This window comes from Coregonus clupeaformis, chromosome 39 (genome assembly GCF_020615455.1).
Source record: "Coregonus clupeaformis isolate EN_2021a chromosome 39, ASM2061545v1, whole genome shotgun sequence".
Lineage (NCBI taxonomy): Eukaryota > Metazoa > Chordata > Actinopteri > Salmoniformes > Salmonidae > Coregonus > Coregonus clupeaformis.
This window is the reverse complement of record NC_059230.1, coordinates 10,039,759-10,066,816: the sequence shown is the minus strand read 5'-3', so window position 1 is coordinate 10,066,816 and position 27,058 is coordinate 10,039,759. Positions and strand designations below refer to the sequence as shown.

Here is a 27,058-nt window from a genome sequence, read left to right as displayed (position 1 = left end):
GAATATAGGTTTTAATGGGTGTAGGGTTAGATAGGGCCAAGTAGTGGAATAGAGGTTTTAATGGGTGTAGGGTTAGATAGGGCCAAAAAGTGGAATATAGGTTTTAATGGGTGTAGGGTTAGATAGGGCCAAGTAGTGGAATATAGGTTTTAATGAGTGTAGGGTTAGATAGGGCCAAGTAGTGGAATATAGGTTTTAATGGGTTAGATAGGGCCAAGTAGTGGAATATAGGTTTTAATGGGTGTAGGGTTAGATAGGGCCAAGTAGTGGAATAGAGGTTTTAATGGGTGTTGGGTTAGATAGGGCCAAGTAGTGGAATATAGGTTTTAATGGGTGTAGGGTTAGATAGGGCCAAGTAGTGGAATATATAACATATTCTCTAGCAGAGGTAACTCTGGGTCTTCCATTCCTGTGGCGGTCCTCATGAGAGCCAGATTCATCATAGCGCTTGATGGTTTTTGCGACTGCACTTAAAGAAACTTTCAAAGTTCTTGAAATGTTCCGGTTTGACTGACCTTCATGTCTTCAAGTAATTATGGACTGTCGTTTCTCTTTGCTTATTTGAGCTGTTTTTGCCATAATATGGACTTAGCCCTATTTGGTAAAATACCATCTTCTGTATACCAGCCCCCCGTATGTTTCCTTGTTCTATCTCTGCACACACAGGACGTGAGTTCACCCATTTTATTCAATGTCTCTCTCCCCCCCCCTCAAAATAAAACTGACTACAACAATCAGTTACTCAAGACAACTTTAAATTAAATATGATTAAAAAGAATTCAAACAAAATGTCAATAACATGGATTACAGTGATATGACTTTACATTAATTATTTTAGTGAAACAAAAAAGTCCGTTTCTGCTCTCGTCTTCCTCATGGAATTGTCTTTAGCAAAGAGCACAAAACAGATCTGGGACCAAACTAACAAATTATTTAATAAAACGTTTTAACATGTTATCATCATTACATCAATATATTTGGTCCTTGGGCTAGCTCACGTTGACCCAATGGGACCCTATACAGTGCATTACTTCTGACCAGGGCCCAGATAGGGAGCCAATCTCTGAACCAATACACAATGGATCAGTCTCAGAGGATACACTATTCCCCATGTATGTCTGTAGCGTCCATGCTGAAGACCTCTGATGGATCACTGGTCTCTGTTCCCATCAGAGGGAGGGAGGGATGGATGGAGGGAGGGATGGAGGGATGGATCACTGGTCTCTGTTCCCATCAGAGGGAGGGAGGGATGGATGGAGGGAGGGAGGGAGGGATGGATCACTGGTCTCTGTTCCCATCAGAGGGAGGGAGGGATGGAGGGAGGGAGGGAGGGAGGGATGGAGGGATGGATCACTGGTCTCTGTTCCCATCAGAGGGAGGGAGGGATGGATGGAGGGAGGGAGGGAGGGAGGGAGGGATGGATCACTGGTCTCTGTTCCCATCAGAGGGAGGGAGGGATGGAGGGAGGGAGGGATGGAGGGATGGATCACTGGTCTCTGTTCCCATCAGAGGGAGGGAGGGATGGAGGGAGGGAGGGATGGAGGGATGGATCACTGGTCTCTGTTCCCATCAGAGGGAGGGAGGGAGGGATGGATGGAATCCCTCTCCTCCTCTCTGTTCCCATCACTGTGCACCATGTAGTCTCTTTCACAGGGGACCTCTCTCCTCCTCTCCGTTCCCATCCCCCTCTACCATGGAGTCTCTCTCAAAGGGGACCTCCTCTCTCTCTCTCTCTCCCTCCTCCTCCTCTACTCCTCTCTGTTCCCCTCTCAAAGGGGACCTCCTCTCTCTCTCTCCCTCCTCCTCCTCCCCTCTCAAAGGGGACCTCCTCTCTCTCTCTCCTCCTCTACTCCTCTCTGTTCCCATCCCCCTCTACCATGGAGTCTCTCTCAAAGGGGACCTCCTCTCTCTCCTCCTCCTCCTCCTCTACTCCTCTCTGTTCCCATCCCCCTCTACCATGGAGTATCTCTCACAGGGGTTAATGTTACACCATGCAGAGGGCAGAGAGACGGGCCAGGAGAACACACAGGGAACGGTTGTCATGACGTTACGCTCCAGGAAGTTAAACACAGGGTTCCACCAGGTCCTTGACAGGTAGTTGTTAGAAGCCCCACGCAGAGCCTGAACATAAAGAAAATAATAACATAACACTTTATTAAAAGAAACGTACAGATGATTGAGGGGTTTCTTTTCAAGGACACTATGATGATAATAATAATAATAATAAAATCACAAAGCTCAGAGTGAGTTAATCAGTCTGAAATAAAGAGAAGGTTTTGAATCAGTTGAGGCTGTAGTGTGATGTGACCATCTCTAGAGGGGATATGATGGTTGGTCCAGAAGAGGTGGTGTGTTTCCTACCTGTGTGTTGGCCATGGCGTGATACCACCAGAAGAGGCGTGATGTAATAAAGTAGGCGATGACAACGTCAATGCTGTAATGCTCATGACCAATCAGGATACAGACCACGCCCACAACACTTAGTAACCAGCACGACCACACGTACCACCACATCTTCTTGGGGGAGTCTGAGGAGGTAGACATGGTTTAATAAATACACCGTTTTTTCACCCCTATTACAAAATGACAGTTGTTCCAGATTTATTTTTTCCCCATTTCCCATTTCGAAATACATTTATCAGAGCCTCACAGGACTGGGAAATACACTACATGACCAAAAGTATGTGTACACCTTCTCGTCGAACATCTCATTCCAAAATCATGGGCATTAATATGGAGTTGGTCCCCCCTTTGCCGCTATAACAGCCTCCACTCTTCTGGGAAGGCTTTCCACTAGATGTTGGAACATTGCTGTGGGGACTTGCTTCCATTCAGCCACAAAAGCATTAGTGAGGTCGGGCACTGATATTGGGCGATTAGGCCCGGCTCGCAGTCAGCGTTCCAATTCATCCCAAAGGTGTTCGATGGGGTTGAGGTCAGGGCTCTGTGCAGGCCAGTCAAGTTCTCCCACACAGATCTCGACAAACAATTTCTGTATGGACCTCGCTTTGTGCACGGGGGCATTGTCATGCTGAAACAGGAAAGGGCCTTCCCCAAACTGTTGCCACAAAGTTGGAAGCACAGAATGGTCTAGAATGTCATTGTATGCTGTAGTATTAAGATTTCCCTTCACTGGAACTAAGGGGCCTAGCCCAAACCATGAAAAACAACCCCAGAACATTATTCCTCCTCCAGCAAACTTTACAGTTGGCACTATGCATTGGGGCAGGTAGCGTTCTCCTGGCATCCGCCAAACCCAGATTTGTCCGTCAGATGGTGAAGCGTGATTCATCACTCCAGAGAACGCGTTTCCGCTGCTCCAGAGTTCAATGGTGGTGAGCTTTACACCACTCCAGCCGATGCTTGGCATTGCGCATGGTGATCTTAGGCTTGTGTGCGGCTGCTCGGCCATGGAAACCCATTTAATTAAGCTCCTGACAAACAGTTATTGTGCTGACGTTGCTTCCAGGGGCAGTTTTGAACTCGGTAGTGAGTGTTGCAACCGAGGACAGACGATTTTTACGTGCTTCAGCATTCGGCGGTCCCGTTCTGTGAGCTTGTGTGGCCTACCACTTCGCGGCTGAGCCGTTGTTGCTCCTAGACTTTTTCACTTCACAATAACAGCACTTACAGTTGACCCGGGCAGCTCTAGCAGGGCAGAAATTTGATGAACTGACGTTGGAAAGGTGGCATCCTATGACAGTGCCACGTTGAAAGTCAGAGCTCTTCAGTAAGGCCATTCTACTGCCAATGTTTGTCTATGGAGATTGCTGTCAGCTGTATAAAATCGAGCACACAGCCATGCAACGGGTGCTCAATGTAGAAAATAGTAAAAATAAAGAAAAACCCTGGAATGAGTCGGTGTGTCCAAATCCACTCATTTGAAGGGCTGTCCATATGTACAGTACCAGTCAAAAGTTAGGACACCTACTCATTCCAGGGTTATTGTAGAATAATAGTGAAGACATCGAAACTATGAAATAACACATATGGAATCATGTAGTAACCAAAAAAAGTGTTAAACAAATCAAAATATATTTTATTTGAGATTCGTCAAATAGCCAAGAATGTGCAAAGGGTGGAATCTCAAATATAAAATATATTTTGATTTGTTTAACACTTTTTTGGTTACTACATGATTCCATATGTGTTATTTCATAGTTTCGATGTCTTCACTAATATTCTACAATGTAGAAAATAGTAAAAATAAAGAAAAACCCTGGAATGAGTAGGTGTGTCCAAACTTAACTATATATATAGTTAGTACCAGTCAAAAGTTTGGACACACCTACTCATTCCAGGGTTTTTCTTAAGTATAGTGTACATTTATCAGACCCTCACATGACCAGGAAATACATTTACTCAGGTCCATCCTGGTCTACATCCTGGGCCCAGGGTTAGGGAGGCTACAGACCCAGATCTGGGCCCGGGGTTAGGGAGGCTACAGACCCAGATCTGGGCCCGGGGTTAGGGAGGCTACAGACCCAGATCTGGGCCCGGGGTTAGGGAGGCTACAGACCCAGATCTGGGCCCGGGGTTAGGGAGGCTACAGACCCAGATCTGGGCCCAGGGTTAGGGAGGCTACAGACCCAGATCTGGGCCCGGGGTTAGGGAGGCTACAGACCCAGATCTGGGCCCGGGGTTAGGGAGGCTACAGCACTTCTCCATTTCTTTAATAAAATAACACACTAAATAAACAGATGTGCCAGTGTGTGTGTGTGTGTGTGTGTGTGTGTGTACATACACTCTTGAATAAACAGGTATGCCAGTGTTAGGGTTACAGTGTGTCCACTGTAGAGGAAGTCTCCACACATGAGATGACCCCCGGTGATTGACAGGCCTCCTCCACTAATCAGACCCAGGATACGCCACACCATCCCTTCAGAGTCTCCATAAAGCTAGAGGGGGAGGAGAGAGAGTTTTAGTAACTATGGTAACTAAGGTAACTGGCATATTCTTTGCATCATTTCTAGAATGTTACTGGTCATAGTGAAACCATTGGGAGCCACCATTGGTGTATATAAACCTTGGATTGCTGATGCCATTTACTGTCCAATAGAGCCCCACAGTGGATGTGTCAAAGTACCCATAAAACCTAGTGGTCAAACAAGGAAATGGTTCCAATCGTTTTTCCACCATGTATTTTTTCCCCATAGGGGATTTTGGCGTGACGTTTTGATAACCATGTAAAAAGGTCACTTTTATCGATATATTCTGCTATTTATTCACGATTCGGCAGTCTCGTCCAGATCATCATGGCATTTGTAGTTCTTTATGATAGCCACATTAGCAGCTAATTAGCATTTCATTTGTTGGGGGTAACTACAGGCAAATACATTGATAAAAGTCACCTATATATGAATCATTGTGTGTACCTTAGCTTGAAAACAGCCCCATCAGTCATCTAGTCTATATATGAATCAGTGTGTGTACCTTAGCTTGAAAACAGCCCCATCAGTCATCTAGTCTATATATGAGTCATTGTGTACCTTAGCTTGAAAACAGCCCCGTCAGTCATCTAGTCTATATATGAGTCAGTGTGTACCTTGGGGGCGCAGGTGAAGTGTTCACCAGGTACAGGTAGTGTGGTGACATACATGGTGACACAACGGTACATGTACAACGTTCCAATCATGAAGAAACACCTCCGCCCAATGATGGACCTGGAGGGGGGAGACAGAGTTACGACAATTAGAACAGCAGTCGAGAGAGAGAGAGAGAGACAGAGACAGAGAGAGACAGAGAGAGACAGACACAGAGAGAGAGAGAGACACAGAGAGAGAGAGAGACACAGAGAGAGAGAGAGACACAGAGAGAGAGAGAGACACAGAGAGACACAGAGAGACACAGAGAGAGAGAGAGACACAGAGAGAGAGAGAGACACAGAGAGACACAGAGACACAGAGACAGAGACACAGAGAGACACATAGAGAGACAGAGAGAGACAGAGAGAGACAGAGAGAGAGAGAGAGAGAGAGACAGAGAGAGAGAGAGACACAGAGAGAGAGAGACACAGAGAGAGACAGAGAGACAGAGAGACAGAGAGACAGACACAGAGAGAGAGACACAGAGAGAGACAGAGAGAGAGACAGAGAGAGAGACAGACAGAGAGAGAGACAGAGAGAGAGACAGAGAGAGAGACAGAGAGAGAGACAGAGAGAGAGACAGAGAGAGAGACAGAGAGAGAGACAGAGAGAGAGACAGAGAGAGAGACAGGAGAGAGAGAGAGAGAGACAGAGAGACAGAGACAGAGAGACAGAGAGAGAGAGACAGACACAGAGAGAGACAGAGACACAGAGAGACACAGAGAGACACAGAGAGACACAGAGAGACACAGAGAGACACAGAGAGACACAGAGAGAGAGACAGAGAGAGACAGAGAGACAGAGAGAGAGAGAGACAGACACAGAGAGAGAGAGACAGAGAGAGAGAGACAGACACAGAGAGAGAGAGAGACACAGAGAGACACAGAGAGAGACAGAGAGAGACAGAGAGAGAGACAGAGACAGAGAGAGAGAGAGAGACAGAGAGAGAGAGACAGACACAGAGAGAGAGAGACAGAGACACAGAGAGACACAGAGAGACACAGAGAGAATGTACCTGTGTTTGAGGAAGAGCCACTGAATGAACCAGAGTCCCACCAGCACCATCCCGTTGACTTCGGTTACCGTAAACGCCCACGGTACACGGTCCACATAGTCAAAGAACTTATCCGGTAACGGGGGACTGACCGATTTATCCGGTACCCGTTCATGTACGACGGTGATGATGACTGTGGTCAGGATGAGGTTGAACAACGCGTACACAAACGCCACCCCTGTTTTCCACCATTCCCGCGGCAACCGGTTGCTACGGCCTTCCGGTACCTGAATCTTGATGTAGTCGCTGTGTTTCTGGAGACCGTTGCTAAGCGACTGGATCAGTCGGCTGGATTTGCTGCTAGCTCTGCCAGTCTGTCGGTCGTCGTGGTGATGCTTGGGGTTAGGGATGTGCTCCGTTATTGTTGCCGAGGAAGGGTTGCCGTTGGGGACGACGTGAGGAGGCGGGGACTCCATCGTCACAGAGACCTCCAGGTGGGAGTGGCCTCCAGTCGGACGCGCCTCGTCTTCGTGCATCAGCAGGATCCAAACAGGTCCTTTAACCAAATCAGTAGTCTCTAAAAAAAAGTATCTTCTAGAAACGTGTGACCTCTGACAATGTTTTGGTGGGTTAGAGGTACCTGATCAATGTGATCAATAATCCGATCAGTTCTGGTCTGGTCAAATCAAATCAGCTCTGGGAGGTAATCAAGAACGTCACAGAGCTTTTGGAAACACCTGGAAAAACACAAGTACACACAGACATCAGAAACAGTCCAGGAGAGTAGAAACTGTTTCTCCCTGGTCAAGTAAAGGAACTGAAATGTAGAAGGGGGGAGGGGGGGGTGAAAACCAGTTTCACAGGCAATAGCTAGCTAGCACAGGCGGTTAGTGGCACCTTAATTGGGGAGGACGGGCTCATGGTGATGGCTGGAGTGGATGGTTGGGAGGACGGGCTCATGGTAATGGCTGGAGTGGATGGTTGGGAGGACGGGCTCATGGTAATGGCTGGAGTGGATGGTTGGGAGGACGGGCTCATGGTAATGGCTGGAGTGGATGGTTGGGAGGACGGGCTCATGGTAATGGCTGGAGTGGATGGTTGGGAGGACGGGCTCATGGTAATGGCTGGAGTGGATGGTTGGGAGGACGGGCTCATGGTAATGGCTGGAGTGGATGGTTGGGAGGACGGGCTCATGGTAATGGCTGGAGTGGATGGTTGGGAGGACGGGCTCATGGTAATGGCTGGAGTGGATGGTTTGGGGAGGACGGGCTCATGGTAATGGCTGGAGTGGATGGTTGGGAGGACGGGCTCATGGTAATGGCTGGAGTGGATGGTTGGGAGGACGGGCTCATGGTAATGGCTGGAGTGGATGGTTGGGAGGACGGGCTCATGGTAATGGCTGGAGTGGATGGTTGGGAGGACGGGCTCATGGTAATGGCTGGAGTGGATGGTTGGGAGGACGGGCTCATGGTAATGGCTGGAGTGGATGGTTGGGAGGACGGGCTCATGGTAATGGCTGGAGTGGATGGTTGGGAGGACGGGCTCATGGTAATGGCTGGAGTGGATGGTTGCATGGTTTGGGGAGGACGGGCTCGTGGTAATGGCTGGAGTGGATGGTTGCATGGTTTGGGGAGGACGGGCTCATGGTAATGGCTGGAGTGGATGGTTGCATGGTTTGATGCCATTCCATTTGCTCCGTTCCATACAGTATTATGAGCCATCCTCCCCTCAGCAGCCTCCACTGACAGACAGGCTGTTTTCAGAGGTCTCAGGGGCAGTTTCCCGGACACATATTAAGCCTAGTTCTAGATTTAAAAAGCATTCTGAATGCCCCATTTAAAAAGTGCTTTTTAGTCCAGGACTGGACTTCATCTGTGTCTGGGGAAACCAGCCCTCAGTGGTCAGAGACGACAGGCAGGTTTTTTCTCCCTGTATAGTCACACTCAGTCAACACAGGTGAGAAATGATATGTTCCTACCTGTAGGAATGTTTGACTCACAGTAACCAGAGAGAGAGAGAGAGAGAGAGAGACACACCTTAAAACCACACAGAACAATGAAGAGTTCAGACTGGCAAGATGGAGGGAGTGGTAGAGAGTTTAAAAAGTGAAAAAGATAATATGATATTCAGATAATGTGAATCACAATCCTCAAACAAGTACACTACCTACAGCACCAGTGAAATGTTTGGACACCTACTCATTCCAGGGTTTTTCTTAATTTTTTTACTATTTTCACTTTTTTAGAATAATAGTGAAGACAACACTATGAAATAACACATATGGAATCATGTAGTAACCAAAAAAAGTGTTAAACAAATCAAAATATTTGAGATTTGAGCTTCTTCAAATAGCCACCCTTTGCCTTGATGTCGGCTGTGCACACTCTTGGCATTCTCTCAACCAGCTTCATGAGGTAGTCACCTGGAATGCATTTCAATTAACAGGTGTGCCTCGTTAAAAACCCTTGAATGAGTAGGTGTGTCCAAACATGACTGGTACTGTAGGTAACTAACTAACGGCACTGTTACGTAACACACGTTGTTGGAGAAAAGTATATTGTGTGAGAGTGAGAAGGGAGTACTCAAAATGCTACAAATCATCTTTCTCCTCTCTCCAGATCATATCAGCGTTGCAGATGTGTTGTTGCCTACCCTTACCACCTGGGGGCGGCCCGTCAGGAAGTCCAGGATCCAGTTGCAGAGGGAGGTGTTCAGTCCCAGGGTCCTTAGCTTAGTGATGAGCTTTGAGGGCACTATGGTGTTGAACGCTGAGCAGTAGTCAATGACCAGCATTCTCACATAGGTGTTCCTTTTGTCCTTTTGTAGTCCGTAATAGTTTGCAAGCCCTGCCACATCCGACGAGCGTCAGAGCCGGTGTAGTACGAGTCAATCTTATTCTGTATTGACTCTTTGATGGTTCGTCGGAGGGCATAGCGGGATTTCTTATAAGCGTCCGGGTTAGAGTCCCGCTCCTTGAAAGCGGCAGCTCTACCCTTTAGCTCAGTGCGGATGTTTCCTGTAATCCATGGCTTCTAGTTGGGGTATGTACGTACGGTCACTGTGGGGACGACGTCGCCGATACACTTATTGATGAAGCCGGTGACTGAGGTGGTATACTCCTCAATGCCATTGGATGAATCCCGGAACATATTCCAGTCTGTGCTAGCAAAACAGTCCTGTAGCTTAGCATCTGCGTCATCTGACCACTTCCGTATTGAGCGAGTCACTGGTACTTCCTGCTTTAGTTTGAGCTTGTAAGCAGGAATCAGGAGGATAGAGTTATGGTCAGATTTGCCAAATGGAGGACGAGGGAGAGCTTTGTATGCGTCTCTGTGTGTGGAGTAAAGGTGGTCTAGAGTTTTTTTTTTTTTTAAAGCTAGTTGAGTGCGGTCTTAGTGCCAGCATCGGTTTGTGGTGGTAAATGAATAATATAAATGAGAACTCGCTCTGTAGATTTTGTGGTCTACAGTTTATCATGAGGTACTCTACCTCAGGCGAGCAAAACCTCCAGACTTCTTTAATATTAGCCATCGCACACCAGCTGTTATTGACAAATAGAGACACACCCCCGCCCCTTGTCCTACCAGACGTAGCTGCTCTGTCCTGCCGATACACGGAAAACCCAGCCAACTGAATATTATCCATGTCGTCGTTCAGCCACGACTCGGTGAAACATAAGATATTACAGTTTTTAATGTCCCGTTGGTAGGATAGTTTCGAGCTGAGATCATCCAGTTTATTCTCCAGTGATTGCACGTTGGCCAATAGAACGGATGGTAGAGGCGGTTTACCCACTCTCTACGAATTCTCACAAGGCACCCCGATCTCCGCCCCCTGTATTTCTGTCTTTTCTTAACGCTAATGACAACGATTTGGGTCTGGTCTCGGAGAAGCAGCATATCCTTTGCGTCGACAGTTACAGTTTTTCCCGTTGGAAGGATAGTCTTGATCGTAGATCATCCCAAAAAAAAATATTCGTCCAGTTCGAGGTGAGTAATCGCTGTTCTGATGTCCAGAAGCTCTTTTCGGTCATAAGAGACGGTGGCAGCAACATTATGTACAAAATAAGTTACAAAACAATGCGAAAAAGCAAAACAAAATAGCACGGTTGGTTAGGAGCCAGTAAAACGGCAGCCATCCCCTCCGGCGCCATTATACCCCTCTGAGTTACCTCTGGTTCGTTCAACCATCCCTATGGGGAAAATGAATGGGGAAAGAGAGTTTTGGGATAAACGCCAAAAATAAGGTCTGAGGTTAACACAGGCTTAGGAGATCTGATACGTTTTGTTCTATGGAGATAATCAAGCAATAAGGCCTGAGGGGGAGCCAAATATACCACGGCTCAGAGGTGTTCTTAAGCACGACGCAACAAGGAGTGCCTGGATACTGCCATTAGCCGTGGTATATTGGCCATAAGTCTCTACGACGTTCACAGAGCGCTTTGTACACCAAAATGTCAGTCGAACCGGTCCAGAACTGCTCAGGACCGGTCCAGAACTGCGCAATGTTCCCTCTAATTTTTTTGGGGCACTGAGTAAACTTTAGGTCTTGTGAGCGGAAACTTGAACATTGTGAAAATGTTGTGCAACTTCTGGCGCGCGTTTACAGTGAATACTGAGGCTGTATCCTGACAGTTTTAGACAGTAGCCAACAGGCTGTATCCTGACAGTTTTAGACAGTAGCCAACAGGCTGTATCCTGACAGTTTTAGACAGTAGCCAACAGGCTGTATCCTGACAGTTTTAGACAGTAGCCAACAGGCTGTACCCTGACAGTTTTAGACAGTAGCCAACAGGCTGTACCCTGACAGTTTTAGACAGTAGCCAACAGGCTGTATCCTGACAGTTTTAGACAGTAGCCAACAGGCTGTATCCTGACAGTTTTAGACAGTAGCCAACAGGCTGTACCCTGACAGTTTTAGACAGTAGCCAACAGGCTGTATCCTGACAGTAGCCAACAGGCTGTATCCTGACAGTTTTAGACAGTAGCCAACAGGCTGTACCCTGACAGTTTTAGACAGTAGCCAACAGGCTGTATCCTGACAGTTTTAGACAGTAGCCAACAGGCTGTACCCTGACAGTTTTAGACAGTAGCCAACAGGCTGTACCCTGACAGTATTAGACAGTAGCCAACAGGCTGTATCCTGACAGTTTTAGACAGTAGCCAACAGGCTGTATCCTGACAGTTTTAGACAGTAGCCAACAGGCTGTATCCTGACAGTTTTAGACAGTAGCCAACAGGCTGTACCCTGACAGTTTTAGACAGTAGCCAACAGGCTGTATCCTGACAGTTTTAGACAGTAGCCAACAGGCTGTATCCTGACAGTTTTAGACAGTAGCCAACAGGCTGTACCCTGACAGTTTTAGACAGTAGCCAACAGGCTGTATCCTGACAGTTTTAGACAGTAGCCAACAGGCTGTATCCTGACAGTTTTAGACAGTAGCCAACAGGCTGAACCCTGACAGTTTTAGACAGTAGCCAACAGGCTGTATCCTGACAGTTTTAGACAGTAGCCAACAGGCTGTATCCTGACAGTTTTAGACAGTAGCCAACAGGCTGTATCCTGACAGTTTTAGACAGTAGCCAACAGGCTGTATCCTGACAGTTTTAGACAGTAGCCAACAGGCTGTATCCTGACAGTAGCCAACAGGCTGTACCCTGACAGTTTTAGACAGTAGCCAACAGGCTGTACCCTGACAGTTTTAGACAGTAGCCAACAGGCTGTATCCTGACAGTTTTAGACAGTAGCCAACAGGCTGTACCCTGACAGTTTTAGACAGTAGCCAACAGGCTGTATCCTGACAGTTTTAGACAGTAGCCAACAGGCTGTATCCTGACAGTTTTAGACAGTAGCCAACAGGCTGTATCCTGACAGTTTTAGACAGTAGTCAACAGGCTGTACCCTGACAGTTTTAGACAGTAGCCAACAGGCTGTATCCTGACAGTTTTAGACAGTAGCCAACAGGCTGTATCCTGACAGTTTTAGACAGTAGCCAACAGGCTGTACCCTGACAGTTTTAGACAGTAGCCAACAGGCTGTATCCTGACAGTTTTAGACAGTAGCCAACAGGCTGTATCCTGACAGTTTTAGACAGTAGCCAACAGGCTGTATCCTGACAGTTTTAGACAGTAGCCAACAGGCTGTATCCTGACAGTTTTAGACAGTAGCCAACAGGCTGTATCCTGACAGTTTTAGACAGTAGCCAACAGGCTGTACCCTGACAGTTTTAGACAGTAGCCAACAGGCTGTATCCTGACAGTTTTAGACAGTAGCCAACAGGCTGTACCCTGACAGTTATAGACAGTAGCCAACAGGCTGTATCCTGACAGTTTTAGACAGTAGCCAACAGGCTGTATCCTGACAGTTTTAGACAGTAGCCAACAGGCTGTATCCTGACAGTTTTAGACAGTAGCCAACAGGCTGTACCCTGACAGTTTTAGACAGTAGCCAACAGGCTGTATCCTGACAGTTTTAGACAGTAGCCAACAGGCTGTATCCTGACAGTTTTAGACAGTAGCCAACAGGCTGTATCCTGACAGTTTTAGACAGTAGCCAACAGGCTATATCCTGACAGTTTTAGACAGTAGCCAACAGGCTGTATCCTGACAGTTTTAGACAGTAGCCAACAGGCTGTATCCTGACAGTTTTAGACAGTAGCCAACAGGCTGTATCCTGACAGTTTTAGACAGTAGCCAACAGGTTATTGTGGCTATCTGAGCATAATGTAGGCCTACCAACCAAACCAATGGAGAAAATCCCTTAACATTTTCACATGGAAATAGCTTTTGATTTCTATGACATAGCCTACAGTAGATTGATGATCAAAAAAATTATTTAATCCATTTTTGAAAAAGGCTGTAAAGTAACAGAAATGTGGACAAAGTCAAGTGGTCTGAATACTTTCCCAATGCACTGCATATACACACAGAATTATATAAAATTATACAATTGTATAACATTGGGGTCTTTGAAAATTACCAATAAGTGCTTGAAAAAGTCCCTGAAAGTCCTTGAATTTGACTTGCCAATGTCTGTATGGACCCTGCTTAAAGGATGTATAGTCCTAGACCTGTTGTTGTAAAGGTGGAGTTATGGGCCAATTTGCATATATTTACTTTTATTCTCTTAGTACACGTGGAACTGCATAAAAATCATTTTTATTTTTGTTTCAAACCATTTTGAACTGTTGATCCCAATGTCACACATTGGCCCATTATTAATAGAAAGTCCCATCTATCCAAATAAAAATCTGACACCGTGACTCCAGGCCTGTGGAGGGACGTTGGCAATGCCGGGTTCAAAACAACTGGGGTCAAATCACGACGTCAGCGGAGATCTTGAAAGAGGCCCGAGTTCCCAAATTGGAATTCGGAGTTGGATGACCACTGAAATAGATTTTTCCCAGGCGGAGCTCTCTTTTTTTTTTTCTCTCCGAGTTCCCAGTTGCTTTGAACGCGGCATAAATCACAAGCCACGGTCAAAGCGGTAGGACCGGAGAGGGGGTGTAATCGTTACGGAAACCGGTTACCCTTTAAGAACCAAAACCAGAGTTTCTATTGGACAAATTCAGCTAGGTCCCTCCTCGTGTCATTCCGTTTTGCAACATGATCGGCGTAATGAATACCCTCACAGTAATCAACCTTCCCGTTCCCGACGCCATCATCACAGCACGGGGGCGATAATAACATGAAGGATTTACACAGGGGGTCAAATATAAAAGTTAGGAGTCCCGGGTGTTTTTAAGTACTGGAAACAGTTAGGTATTTAACATTCTCTGGATATTTGAACTGCAAAGCCAGTCAGACGAAATCCACCTGTTGAAAGGTGAGCTATGGCTACCGACAACACCTGCTCGAACTCTGGAAACTTTTTATCTGCGCTCTTAGAGAACCGAAACCAACAAACGTTCTCACGTCAGGCTAATTAAACCATGTATCCCCCCACACACACACACACAAAAAGGGCGCTTACCTTTTGTTCGGTAACGTCAAAGTTAGAAATGTGTTTCCTCCGGTTGATTAGTCTTCTCCACCTCGGTGTTAAATCACGTCCCGCTCCCAGACACGCCCACCTACAGCTTCCTGTTACGTTCCATCAATTATCAACATGATCCAGTTTGGCTAACATTTCATGTACATTTCTATCTTTTATAATATAATCCAACTTTCATATAAAGGTGTCGATTTTATATTTAAAGGTTTTAAAATCTTCCGGCAGAAAACAGGTCCTCCCCTGAACCAAATAAGGCAGACCAAGGCCACTCCCCGTCAGTGAGTCGTTTCTCGTTACACCGACCTCCGGTTCCAGAACGTTGTTGCAACTCGAGCTCGAATGAATCACCGTCCCCCCGACCGACCGTCATCACGAGGGACTGTCCTGACTCCAGCGCACATTACAAGTCATTCAGATCACCTGTTTAGTTAACGTTTTACCTCACCTCTCTAATTTAGTTTTAAAAGAGGCTACCCCGTGACTGACTGGAAACACAACGAGTCCAAATGGCACCCTATTCCCTATATAGTGCACAACTTCTGACCGGAGCCCTATGTACCCGCGTCAAAAGTAGTGCAGTAGGGCGCCATTTGGGAAGAGCCCAGTTGAAGTGAATAACCAACAACGCCGTGTGTGTGACACGTCCCGACCGGGCGCCCGGTCCCAGATGAGGAGGATTCAACTGTTGTTCTTATTGGTGGTTGAAACTGAAAGGAGCCTCACTAGACTCCAGTGTTGGCTGTTTGTTGCCCTTTTCCTAGAGGTTGAACGAGTCCAACACTGGCGAGTTATCAGACCTAGGCTATATGTCATCTATAAGCAGACCCCCCCTACTACAGTGAAGTCATCTGTTATTCAATGCATAATAACATTGAATAACAGTTCTTTTGTGTTTCTTCCATTTGCGAATAATCGCACCAACTGTTGTCACCTTCTCACCAAGCTGCTTGGCGATGGTCTTGTAGCCCATTCCAGCCTTGTGTAGGTCTACAATCTTGTCCCTGACATCCTTGGAGAGCTCTTTGGTCTTGGCCATGGTGGAGAGTTTGGAATCTGATTGATTGATTGCTTCTGTGGACAGGTGTCTTTTATACAGGTAACAAGCTGAGATTAGGAGCACTCCCTTTAAGAGTGTGCTCCTAATCTCAGCTCATTACCTGTATAAAAGACACATGGGAGCCAGAAATCTTTCTGATTGAGAGGGGTCAAATACTTATTTCCCTCATTAAAATGCAAATCAATTTATAACATTTTTTACATGCGTTTTTCTGGATTTTTTTGTTGTTATTCTGTCTCTCACTGTTCAAATAAACCTACCATTAAAATTATAGACTGATCATTTCTTTGTCAGTGGGCAAATGTACAAAATCAGCAGGGGATCAAATACTTTTTTCCCTCACTGTAGGTGTGTCCAAACTTTTGACTGGTACTGTGTATGTATATATATATATTTTAATTATACTTTTTTATGATATCCAATTGGTATATTATATTATTACAGCTGCAACTCTCTTACGGACTCGGGAGAGGCGAAGGTCGACAGCAGTGCTTCTTGACACACTGCTCACTTAACCCAGAAGCCAGCCGCACCAATGTGTCGGAGGAAACACCGTCCAGCTTGCAACCGAGGTCAGCTTGCAGGTGCCCGGCCCGCCACAAGGAGTCACTAGAGGCTGCATTGCAACCTAGCGGTGTCAAAAGCCCTGGTCTGCCTTAGAAAGCCTATGTAAATTACGATCGCCAGAACGGCCCGTTTCGGCCTCTAAAATTAGTTTATTATGATCAAGTTCGATCCCCACAGTGAATTATTTTAAAGTTCTGAGAGTAAATAGAGCCAAATATATTGACAAAAGTCACCTTGTCTAAGAGAGATTTACACGAAACACAGCCCTTATTTTAAGTGTTTCTAAAATTCCCTACGGGAAAAATGAATGGTGGAAAAAGGATTGGAACCATTTCCCTGTTTGACCGGTAGAGTGCGCTATACAGAGAAGAGGGAGGACATGCGTTTTGAGGCAATGTGCTATTTTCACCACAAGACGGCGCCATTGGGCAAAGTAAAATAAATTTGGAGCATTGAACAGACTGTTTCATGCGATTACACATGGAACCTAAGTATTATCTATCTCCCTCCCATCTTCTTATAACCTCTACATTTTACATTCTAGTAATTTAGCAAACACTCTTATCCAGAGCGACTTACAGTAGTAATTAGGGTTAAGTGCCTTGCTCAAGGGCACATCAACAGATTTTTCACATAGTTGGCTCAGGGATTCGAACCAGCGAAATTTCAGTTACTGGCCCAACACTCTTAACCGCTAGGCTACCCACCCCCTCTCTCTCAGGCTCTCTGCTCTTAAAGTAGGGCACTATATAGGGAATAGGGTTCCATTCTCTGGTCTAAAGTAGTGCACTATATAGGGAATAGGGTGCCATTCTCTGGTCTAAAGTAGTGCACTATATAGGGAATAGGGTGCCATTCTCTGGTCTAAAGTAGTGCACTATATAGGGAATAGGGTGCCATTCTCTGGTCTAAAGTAGTGGACTATATAGGGAATAGGGTGCTATTCTCTGGTCTAAAGTAGTGCACTATATAGGGAATAGGGTGCCATTCTCTTGTCTAAAGTAGTGCACTATATAGGGAATAGGGTGCCATTTCTGGTCTAAAGTAGTGCACTATATAGGGAATAGGGTGCTATTCTCTGGTCTAAAGTAGTGCACTATATAGGGAATAGGTGCCATTCTCTGGTCTAAAGTAGTGCACTATATAGGGAATAGGGTGTCATTCTCTGGTCTAAAGTAGTGCACTATATAGGGAATAGGGTGCCATTCTCTGGTCTAAAGTAGTGCACTATATAGGGAATAGGGTGCCATTCTCTGGTCTAAAGTAGTGCACTATATAGGGAATAGGGTGCCATTCTCTGGTCTAAAGTAGTGCACTATATAGGGAATAGGGTGTCATTCTCTGGTCTAAAGTAGTGCACTATATAGGGAATAGGGTGCCATTCTCTGGTCTAAAGTAGTGCACTATATAGGGAATAGGGTGTCATTCTCTGGTCTAAAGTAGTGCACTATATAGGGAATAGGGTGCCATTCTCTGGTCTAAAGTAGTGCACTATATAGGGAATAGGGTGCCATTCTCTGGTCTAAAGTAGTGCACTATATAGGGAATAGGGTGCCATTCTCTGGTCTAAAGTAGTGCACTATATAGGGAATAGGGTGTCATTCTCTGGTCTAAAGTAGTGCACTATATAGGGAATAGGGTGCCATTCTCTGGTCTAAAGTAGTGCACTATATAGGGAATAGGGTGCCATTCTCTGGTCTAAAGTAGTGCACTATATAGGGAATAGGGTGCCATTCTCTGGTCTAAAGTAGTGCACTATATAGGGAATAGGGTGCCATTCTCTGGTCTAAAGTAGTGCACTATATAGGGAATAGGGTGCCATTCTCTGGTCTAAAGTAGTGCACTATATAGGGAATAGGGTGCCATTCTCTGGTCTAAAGTAGTGCACTATATAGGGAATAGGGTGCCATTCTCTGGTCTAAAGTAGTGCACTATATAGGGAATAGGGTGCCATTCTCTGGTCTAAAGTAGTGCACTATATAGGGAATAGGGTACCATTCTCTGGTCTAAAGTAGTGCACTATATAGGGAATAGGGTGCCATTCTCTGGTCTAAAGTAGTGCACTATATAGGGAATAGGGTGTCATTCTCTGGTCTAAAGTAGTGCACTATATAGGGAATAGGGTACCATTCTCTGGTCTAAAGTAGTGCACTATATAGGGAATAGGGTACCATTCTCTGGTCTAAAGTAGTGCACTATATAGAATAGGGTGCCATTCTCTGGTCTAAAGTAGTGCACTATATAGGGAATAGGGTGCCATTCTCTGGTCTAAAGTAGTGCACTATATAGGGAATAGGGTGCCATTCTCTGGTCTAAAGTAGTGCACTATATAGGGAATAGGGTGCCATTCTCTGGTCTAAAGTAGTGCACTATATAGGGAATAGGGTGCCATTCTCTGGTCTAAAGTAGTGCACTATATAGGGAATAGGGTGCCATTCTCTGGTCTAAAGTAGTGCACTATAGGGAATAGGGTGCCATTCTCTGGTCTAAAGTAGTGCACTATATAGGGAATAGGGTGCCATTCTCTGGTCTAAAGTAGTGCACTATATAGGAATAGGGTTCCATTCTCTGGTCTAAAGTAGTGCACTATATAGGGAATAGGGTGCCATTCTCTGGTCTAAAGTAGTGCACTATATAGGAATAGGGTGCCATTCTCTGGTCTAAAGTAGTGCACTATATAGGGAATAGGGTGCCATTCTCTGGTCTAAAGTAGTGCACTATATAGGGAATAGGGTGCCATTCTCTGGTCTAAAGTAGTGCACTATATAGGGAATAGGGTGCCATTCTCTGGTCTAAAGTAGTGCACTATATAGGGAATAGGGTGCCATTCTCTGGTCTAAAGTAGTGCACTATATAGGGAATAGGGTGCCATTCTCTGGTCTAAAGTAGTGCACTATATAGGGAATAGGGTGCCATTCTCTGGTCTAAAGTAGTGCACTATATAGGGAATAGGGTGCCATTATCTGGTCTAAAGTAGTGCACTATATAGGGAATAGGGTAACATTCTCTGGTCTAAAGTAGTGCACTATATAGGGAATAGGGTGCCATTCTCTGGTCTAAAGTAGTGCACTATATAGGGAATAGGGTGCCATTCTCTGGTCTAAAGTAGTGCACTATATAGGGAATAGGGTGCCATTCTCTGGTCTAAAGTAGTGCACTATATAGGGAATAGGGTGCCATTCTCTGGTCTAGAGTAGTGCACTATATAGGGAATAGGGTGCCATTCTCTGGTCTAAAGTAGTGCACTATATAGGGAATAGGGTGCCATTCTCTGGTCTAAAGTAGTGCACTATATAGGGAATAGGGTGCCATTCTCTGGTCTAAAGTAGTGCACTATATAGGGAATAGGGTAACATTTAGGATGCAGAACGAGTTCTAGAGAGGTCAAGGGAATATTTAGACTTAAACTACTTACTACTACTACCATGACGGAGAGCAGGGCTGGGGTCAATTCCAATGTTTCCTTCAATTCAAATTGACCCCAGCCCTGGTGGAGAGAGATAGAGGTGAACTGCTTGTATGCATTAACAGGTTTTGTATCCCCTATAGGCCTGTTGACCTTTCCCACTGGGCACAGACCTCAAATTCAACGTCTATTCCACGTTTGTTCAACGTAATTTCATTGAACATGACGTGGAAACACTGTTGATCCAACCAGTCCAGTGAGTTGTTATTTTCTTTAAGACATGGAGGTCTTAGTTTCTGTTCACACGAACAGCTGCAGTCTTATTTTAGCCCTGATCTCCCCCTTCCTCCCCCGTCTCCCCATACCTTCCCCCTACAGATGTAAGATCTTAATTTGAGCCAGTTTGCTACAGCAGGAAAATAATCCTGCAGCAACAGGAAATGTGAGTTATCTTGTGGATATGTCTATAATTAAAGATGCTATATGCAGAAATCGCTCCGCCATTTCCTGGTTGCCAAAACTCTACTAGTTCGACTAATTTCAGTTTACGTGACAAAACAAGCAGTCATTGTGTAGACAATCAAATCAAATCAAATTGTATTTGTCACACGCGCCGAATACAACAGGTGTAGACCTTACCGTGAAACGCTTACTTACAAGCCCTTAACCAACAATGCAGTTTTAAGAAAATATAAATATTTACTAAATAAACTGAAGTAAAAAATAAAATAAAAAGTAATACAATAAAATAACAATAACGAGGCTATATACAGGGGGAACCGGTACCGAGTCAATATGCGGGGGTACAGGTTAGTCGAGGTAATAACGAGGCTATATAAAGGGGGTACCGGTACAGAGTCAATGTGCCGGGTACAGGTTAGTCGAGGTAATAACGAGGCTATATACAGGGGGTACCGGTACAGAGTCAATGTGCCGGGTACAGGTTAGTCGAGGTAATTTGTACATGTAGGTAGGGGTAAAGTGACTATAGATAGATAATAAACAGCGAGAAGCAGCAGTGTAAAAACAAAGTGTGCCAATGTAAATAGTCCGGGTGGCCATTTTGATTAATTGTACAGCAGTCTTATGGCTTGTGGGGTAGAAGCTGTTAAGGAGCCTTTTGGACCTAGACTTGGCGGCTCCGGTACCGCTTGCCGTGCGGTAGCGGAGAGAACAGTCTGTGACCTAGGGTGACTGGAGACATTTACAATGATTTGGGCCTTCCTCTGACACCGCCTGGTGTAGAGGTCCTGGATGGCAGGAAGGGATGTACTGGGCCTGTACGCACTACCTCCTGTATCTATGTACCATCTAAACCGCTGGGAAATATGTTTTCCACAACCAAAAGTACTGTACTGTATTTTCAGCTGTTTGAAACTGTTGTACAAAACCTAAAGTCAAAAAGTAAACTTGTGCACAGAAGCATAGAAATAGTGCACATAGAACTGCTTCTTAGACTTGCTTTGAATGAGAACGACAGATCTATAACTCACAGTTCTATGTGGATTTAGTCAGGTCGCCCAAAAATGTACATATTGCAGATTTAATGGACATTTCTTGTAGAGGGAAAATCATATCTGACATTTTAAAGTGGAAATTGCAAACTTTAGAAGGCTTTTTAAACCTCAAATACACTAGAAGTTTTGCATTTCCTGCTGGGAAATTCTCAGCAACAAAATAGTGATCAAATTAAGATCCTACATCTGTACGTCTCCCCCCTCTCCCTGAACCCGACCCTGCCAAGGCTGCACCTACAGACTGGCGCGAACTTGATCTGCGAGCGCAACTGCTGTTGTGCTGAGTTGAAGAATGTTGGCTATGTGGGAGAGAGAAGGAGAGAGAGAGAGAGAGAGAGGGAGAGAGAGAGAGAGGCAGAGGGAGAGAGGAAGAAATTGATTGGGGGATAGAGAGAGGAGTGTTAACCCCAGATGTCAGTTGGTCAGTTTTATCCAACGCCTCTGTAACTTCTCTCTCTACCATGGCTGAAAACAATAACCCACCCCACCACAGACACAGGTAACTACATTTCTACCGCTCTTCTTCTCTCTCTGTCAACCTGGATCTGGAGGATGCCTTTTGATAGCTTACAAAACTGTAGTTTAGACACAAGGTTATAGAACTATTTATAGAACAACATATTAAGTGTGTGCCCTCAGGCCTCTACTCTACTACCACATATCTACAACACAAAATCCATGTGTACATGTGTGTATAGTGCGTATGTTGTCGTGTGTTTGTATGCATGTGTCTATGTTTGTGTTGCTTCACAGTCCCCCGCTATTCCATAAGGTGTATTTTTATCTATTTTTTAAATCAAATTTTACTGCTGGCATGAGTTACTTGATGTGGAATAGAGTTCCATGTAGTCATGGCTCTATGTAGTACTGTGCGCCTCCCATAGTCTGTTCTGGACTGTGAAGATTGTGAAGAGACCTCTGGTGGCATGTCTTGTGGGGTATGCATGGGTGTCCGAGCTGTGTGCCAGTAGTTTAAACAGACAGCTCGGTGCTTTCAACATGTCAATACCTCTCACAAATACGTGGAAAGAAATGTGTGTGTTTTTTGCCCATTTTAACCGTACACTTGTTGTTTGTGTACATGGATTTTATAATGCCGTATGTTTTTCCCCCAACACCACTTTCCATCAATTTGTATAGCAGACCCTCATGCCAAATTGAGTCAAACGTTTTTTTGAAATCAACAAAGCATGAGAAGACTTTGCCTTTGTTTTGGTTTGTTTGTTTGTCAATTAGGGTGTGAATACGTGGTCTGTCATACGGTAATTTGGTAAGAACTCAATCTGACATTTGCTCAGTACATTATTTTCACTGAGGAAATGTACGAGTCTGCTGTTAATGATAATGCAGAGGATTTTTCCAAGGTTGCTGTTGACGCATATCCCACTGTAATTTTTGGGTCAAATTTCTCTCCGCTTTTGTGGATTGGGGTGATCAGTCCTTGGTTCCAAATATTGGGGAAGATGCCAGAGCTGAGGATGATGTTAAAGAGTTTAAGTATAGCCAATTGGAATTTGTGGTCTGTATATTTTATCATTTCATTGAGGACACCATCAACACCACAGGCCTTTTTGGGTTGGAGGGTTTGTATTTTGTCCTGTAGTTCATTCAATGTAATTGGAGAATCCAGTGGGTTCTGGTAGTCTTTAATAGTTGATTCTAAGATTTGTATTTCATCATTGCGCTCATCCACCTCTGGCCTGCTGGCTCCCCTTCCTCTGCGGAAGCATAGTTCCCGCTCAGCCCAGTCAAAACTGTTCGCTGCTCTGGCACCCCAATGGTGGAACAAGCTCCCTCACGACGCCAGGACAGCGGAGTCACTCACCACCTTCCGGAGACATTTGAAACCCCACCTCTTTAAGGAATACCTGGGATAGGATAAAGGAATCCTTCTACCCCCCCAATTGTAAAGTGGTTATCCCACTGGCTATAGGGTGAACGCACCAATTTGTGAGTCGCTCTGGCTAAGAGCGTCTGCTAAATGACGTTAATGTGCCCTTGAGCAAGGCACTTAACCCTAATTGCTCCTGTAAGTCGCTCTGGATAAGAGCGTCTGCTAAATGACTAAAATGTAAATGTATGTATATGTTTTTGCTGTTTGTTCTTTGTTATTGAGATAAAAAGATTGGAGAAGTTGTTTATCCATACATCTCCGTTTTGGATAGATAACTCTTCGTGTTGTTGTTTGTTTAGTGTTTTCCAATTTTCCCAGAAGTGGTTAGAGTCTATGGATTCTTCAATTACATTGAGCTGATTTCTGACATGCTGTTCCTTCTTTTTCCAAAGTGTATTTCTGTAGTGTTTTAGTGATTCACCATAGTGAAGGCGTAGGCTCAGGTTTTCTAGGTCTTTATGTTTTTGGTTGGATAGGTTTCTCAATTTCTTTCTTAGGGTTTTGCATTCTTCATCAAACCATTTGACGTTGTTGTTAATTTTCGTAAGTTTACATTTTTATATTTAATAGGGAAGCTGAGAGGTCAAATATACTGTTTAGGCTTTCTACTTTACACTTAAACTATTACAGTGAAATGTTTTGTCCAGGAAGTTTTCTAAAAGGGATTGAATTTGTTGTTGCCTAATAGTTTTTTGGTAGGTTTCAACACTACTTTCCTTCCATCTATAGCATTTCTTAATATTATTTAGTTCCTTTGGCTTTGATGCCTCATGATTGTGGCAGACCAGGGGGTTTGGTCAAGACGTTTACACAGATCAGACACGGACAGAATTGTATTAGCTGGTTTTAGTGGTTCCAAGGGTATTTATTTTATATCTTTATTTAAATAATAAACAAAGAGAAAATAATAGGGCTCCTCCAGGAGACGTCCTCCGGGATACCGTCTTCTGGGCTCCTCCAGGAGACCTCCTCCGGGATACCGTCTTCTGGGCTCCTCCAGGAGACCTCCTCCGGGGTACCGTCTTCTGGGCTCCTCCAGGAGACCTCCTCCGGGATACCGTCTTCTGGGCTCCTCCAGGAGACATCCTCCGGGATACCGTCTTCTGGGCTCCTCCAGGAGACATCCTCCGGGATACCGTCTTCTGGGCTCCTCCTGGAGACCTCCTCCGGGGTACCGTCTTCTGGGCTCCTCCTGGAGACCTCCTCCGGGGTACCGTCTTCTGGGCTCCGGGGTCTTGCTGTGGGGAACAAAACCCAGCTCCCTCCATTATCTCTGGTACTGAGCACGACTGTATGGGAGTAACCTCTCTTCCCCAGTCTCCACCCCTTCTGGCAGCTTTATGGGACTCGTCCAGCTGGTGAGCAATCAGCCCCTTGATTACTCACCAACCACAATCAGCCCCAATTAGTCCTGGGCCGGAGAGCCCGTCGAGACCAGGCACGTCCAGCAGAGGGAGCCATCGCCTCGTAATGTAGCCACCAGGGGGAGCCATCGCCTCGACAAGTCTCCCCCTGGTGGCTAACCTGCGGTACGCCACACTCTGTTCAAGGAGCCCTGTGATTTTGCTGTGGTCTGATAGGGGTGTCAGTGGGCTGACTGTGGTCTGATAGGGGTGTCAGTGGGCTGACTGTGGTCTGACAGGGGTGTCAGTGGGCTGACTGTGAACGCTCTGAGAGACTCTGGGTTGAGGTCGGTGATAAAGTAGTCTACAGTACTACTGCCAAGGGATGAACTGTAGGTGTACATACCATAGGAGTCCCCTCGAAGCCTACCGTTGACTATGTACAGACAGAGATGCAGGAGTTGTGACCCGTTTTTGTTGGTTGTTTTGTCATAGTTGTGTCTAGGGGGGGCATATTTGGGAGGGAATATTGTGGACCTGGTCATAAAGGCTGTTCAAGTCCAGGGTGGAGTGGTGGTGGGCCAGGTAGACATTAGGTTTTGAGGCCCAGTCCCGGGAAATGCTGACATTCACCCTCTGTATGGTGACAGGGTGAAAGCCTTTTGGTGGTAGCAGGGTGGAGATAACTAATTGTGCATTGGGGAAAGTGGAAGAAGCTTTTTCAATCACTCCCTTGAGTGCTGTGGCAACCCTTTCCTGCTGGGCCCTCAGGTCATTTGTGCCCGTGTGAATTATGATGTGGCTGGGGGACCTTAGTCGGTCCTCTGACAGCAGCTCCAGGGCAGGCCTAGTGTTTGGACCCTAGTCTGTCCTCTGACAGCAGCTCCAGGGCCTAGTGTTTGGACCCTAGTCTGTCCTCTGACAGCAGCTCCAGGGCCTAGTGTTTGGACCCTAGTCTGTTCTCTGACAGCAGCTCCAGGGCCTAGTGTTTGGACCCTAGTCTGTCCTCTGACAGCAGCTCCAGGGCAGGCCTAGTGTTTGGACCCTAGTCTGTCCTCTGACAGCAGCTCCAGGGCAGGCCTAGTGTTTGGACCCTAGTCTGTCCTCTGACAGCAGCTCCAGGGCCTAGTGTTTGGACCCTAGTCTGTCCTCTGACAGCAGCTCCAGGGCCTAGTGTTTGGACCCTAGTCTGTTCTCTGACAGCAGCTCCAGGGCCTAGTGTTTGGACCCTAGTCTGTCCTCTGACAGCAGCTCCAGGGCACGCAGGGTGTTTGGACCCTAGTCTGTCCTCTGACAGCAGCTCCAGGGCCTAGTGTTTGGACCCTAGTCTGTCCTCTGACAGCAGCTCCAGGGCATGCCTAGTGTTTGGACCCTAGTCTGTCCTCTGACAGCAGCTCCAGGGCCTAGTGTTTGGACCCTAGTCTGTCCTCTGACAGCAGCTCCAGGGCATGCCTAGTGTTTGGACCCTAGTCTGTCCTCTGACAGCAGCTCCAGGGCATGCCTAGTGTTTGGACCCTAGTCTGTCCTCTGACAGCAGCTCCAGGGCAGGCCTAGTGTTTGGACCCTAGTCTGTCCTCTGACAGCAGCTCCAGGGCCTAGTGTTTGGACCCTAGTCTGTCCTCTGACAGCAGCTCCAGGGCAGGCCTAGTGTTTGGACCCTAGTCTGTCCTCTGACAGCAGCTCCAGGGCCTAGTGTTTGGACCCTAGTCTGTCCTCTGACAGCAGCTCCAGGGCAGGCCTAGTGTTTGGACCCTAGTCTGTCCTCTGACAGCAGCTCCAGGGCAGGCCTAGTGTTTGGACCCTAGTCTGTCCTCTGACAGCAGCTCCAGGGCAGGCCTAGTGTTTGGACCCTAGTCTGTCCTCTGACAGCAGCTCCAGGGCAGGCCTAGTGTTTGGACCCTAGTCTGTCCTCTGACAGCAGCTCCAGGGCAGGCCTAGTGTTTGGACCCTAGTCTGTCCTCTGACAGCAGCTCCAGGGCCTAGTGTTTGGACCCTAGTCTGTCCTCTGACAGCAGCTCCAGGGCAGGCCTAGTGTTTGGACCCTAGTCTGTCCTCTGACAGCAGCTCCAGGGCAGGCCTAGTGTTTGGACCCTAGTCTGTCCTCTGACAGCAGCTCCAGGGCAGGCCTAGTGTTTGGACCCTAGTCTGTCCTCTGACAGCAGCTCTAGGGCAGGCCTAGTGTTTGGACCCTAGTCTGTCCTCTGACAGCAGCTCCAGGGCAGGCCTAGTGTTTGGACCCTAGTCTGTCCTCTGACAGCAGCTCCAGGGCATGCCTAGTGTTTGGACCCTAGTCTGTCCTCTGACAGCAGCTCCAGGGCAGGCCTAGTGTTTGGACCCTAGTCTGTCCTCTGACAGCAGCTCCAGGGCCTAGTGTTTGGACCCTAGTCTGTCCTCTGACAGCAGCTCCAGGGCCTAGTGTTTGGACCCTAGTCTGTCCTCTGACAGCAGCTCCAGGGCAGGCCTAGTGTTTGGACCCTAGTCTGTCCTCTGACAGCAGCTCCAGGGCCTAGTGTTTGGACCCTAGTCTGTCCTCTGACAGCAGCTCCAGGGCAGGCCTAGTGTTTGGACCCTAGTCTGTCCTCTGACAGCAGCTCCAGGGCAGGCCTAGTGTTTGGACCCTAGTCTGTCCTCTGACAGCAGCTCCAGGGCCTAGTGTTTGGACCCTAGTCTGTCCTCTGACAGCAGCTCCAGGGCCTAGTGTTT

At 46.4% G+C, this 27,058-nt stretch overlaps 2 protein-coding genes across 3 annotated transcripts in view; one reads left to right on the top strand and one right to left on the bottom strand.

The window, feature by feature from the left end:
• Positions 1-1,831: 1,831 nt before the first annotated feature.
• Positions 1,832-14,852, bottom strand: sgms2a (sphingomyelin synthase 2a). Of its 2 annotated transcripts, XM_041868007.2 has the most exons (7): positions 14,551-14,852; positions 7,220-7,316; positions 6,601-7,135; positions 5,546-5,663; positions 4,745-4,898; positions 2,362-2,528; positions 1,832-2,121 (listed from the first exon to the last, which is right to left on the bottom strand). In XM_041868007.2, exons 3-7 carry the CDS (start codon positions 7,113-7,115, stop codon positions 1,927-1,929), a joined length of 1,149 nt encoding a protein of 382 aa, XP_041723941.2. In that variant the 5' UTR covers positions 7,116-7,135; positions 7,220-7,316; positions 14,551-14,852; the 3' UTR covers positions 1,832-1,926. The 2 variants fall into 2 exon arrangements, with proteins under 2 accessions (XP_041723941.2, XP_041723940.2); XM_041868006.2 differs by having other exon boundaries at positions 6,601-7,316; positions 14,551-14,851.
• Positions 14,853-21,454: 6,602 nt separating this feature from the next.
• LOC121554330 (aminoacyl tRNA synthase complex-interacting multifunctional protein 1) overlaps positions 21,455-27,058 on the top strand; it is a 45,141-nt gene continuing 39,537 nt past the window's right edge. The window contains exon 1 of the mRNA XM_045211894.1: positions 21,455-21,617. Coding sequence (XP_045067829.1) covers positions 21,580-21,617 — 38 coding nt within the window. The 5' untranslated portion in view covers positions 21,455-21,579. The remainder of the gene's footprint in view (positions 21,618-27,058) is intronic.

What these genes read in the sequence shown, in the direction of transcription:
- sgms2a (XM_041868007.2), bottom strand. Translation starts at nt 7,115, where the DNA reads ATGCACGAAGACGAGGCGCGTCCGACTGGAGGCCACTCCCACCTGGAG. An exon ending in ACTTCACCTGCGCCCCCAAG is followed by an intron (nt 4,899 to 5,545) that starts GTACACACTGAC and finishes CTCCCCCTCTAG; the next exon opens with CTTTATGGAGACTCTGAAGG. An exon ending in ATACCTGTTTATTCAAGAGT is followed by an intron (nt 2,529 to 4,744) that starts GTATGTACACAC and finishes CTACCTCCTCAG; the next exon opens with ACTCCCCCAAGAAGATGTGG.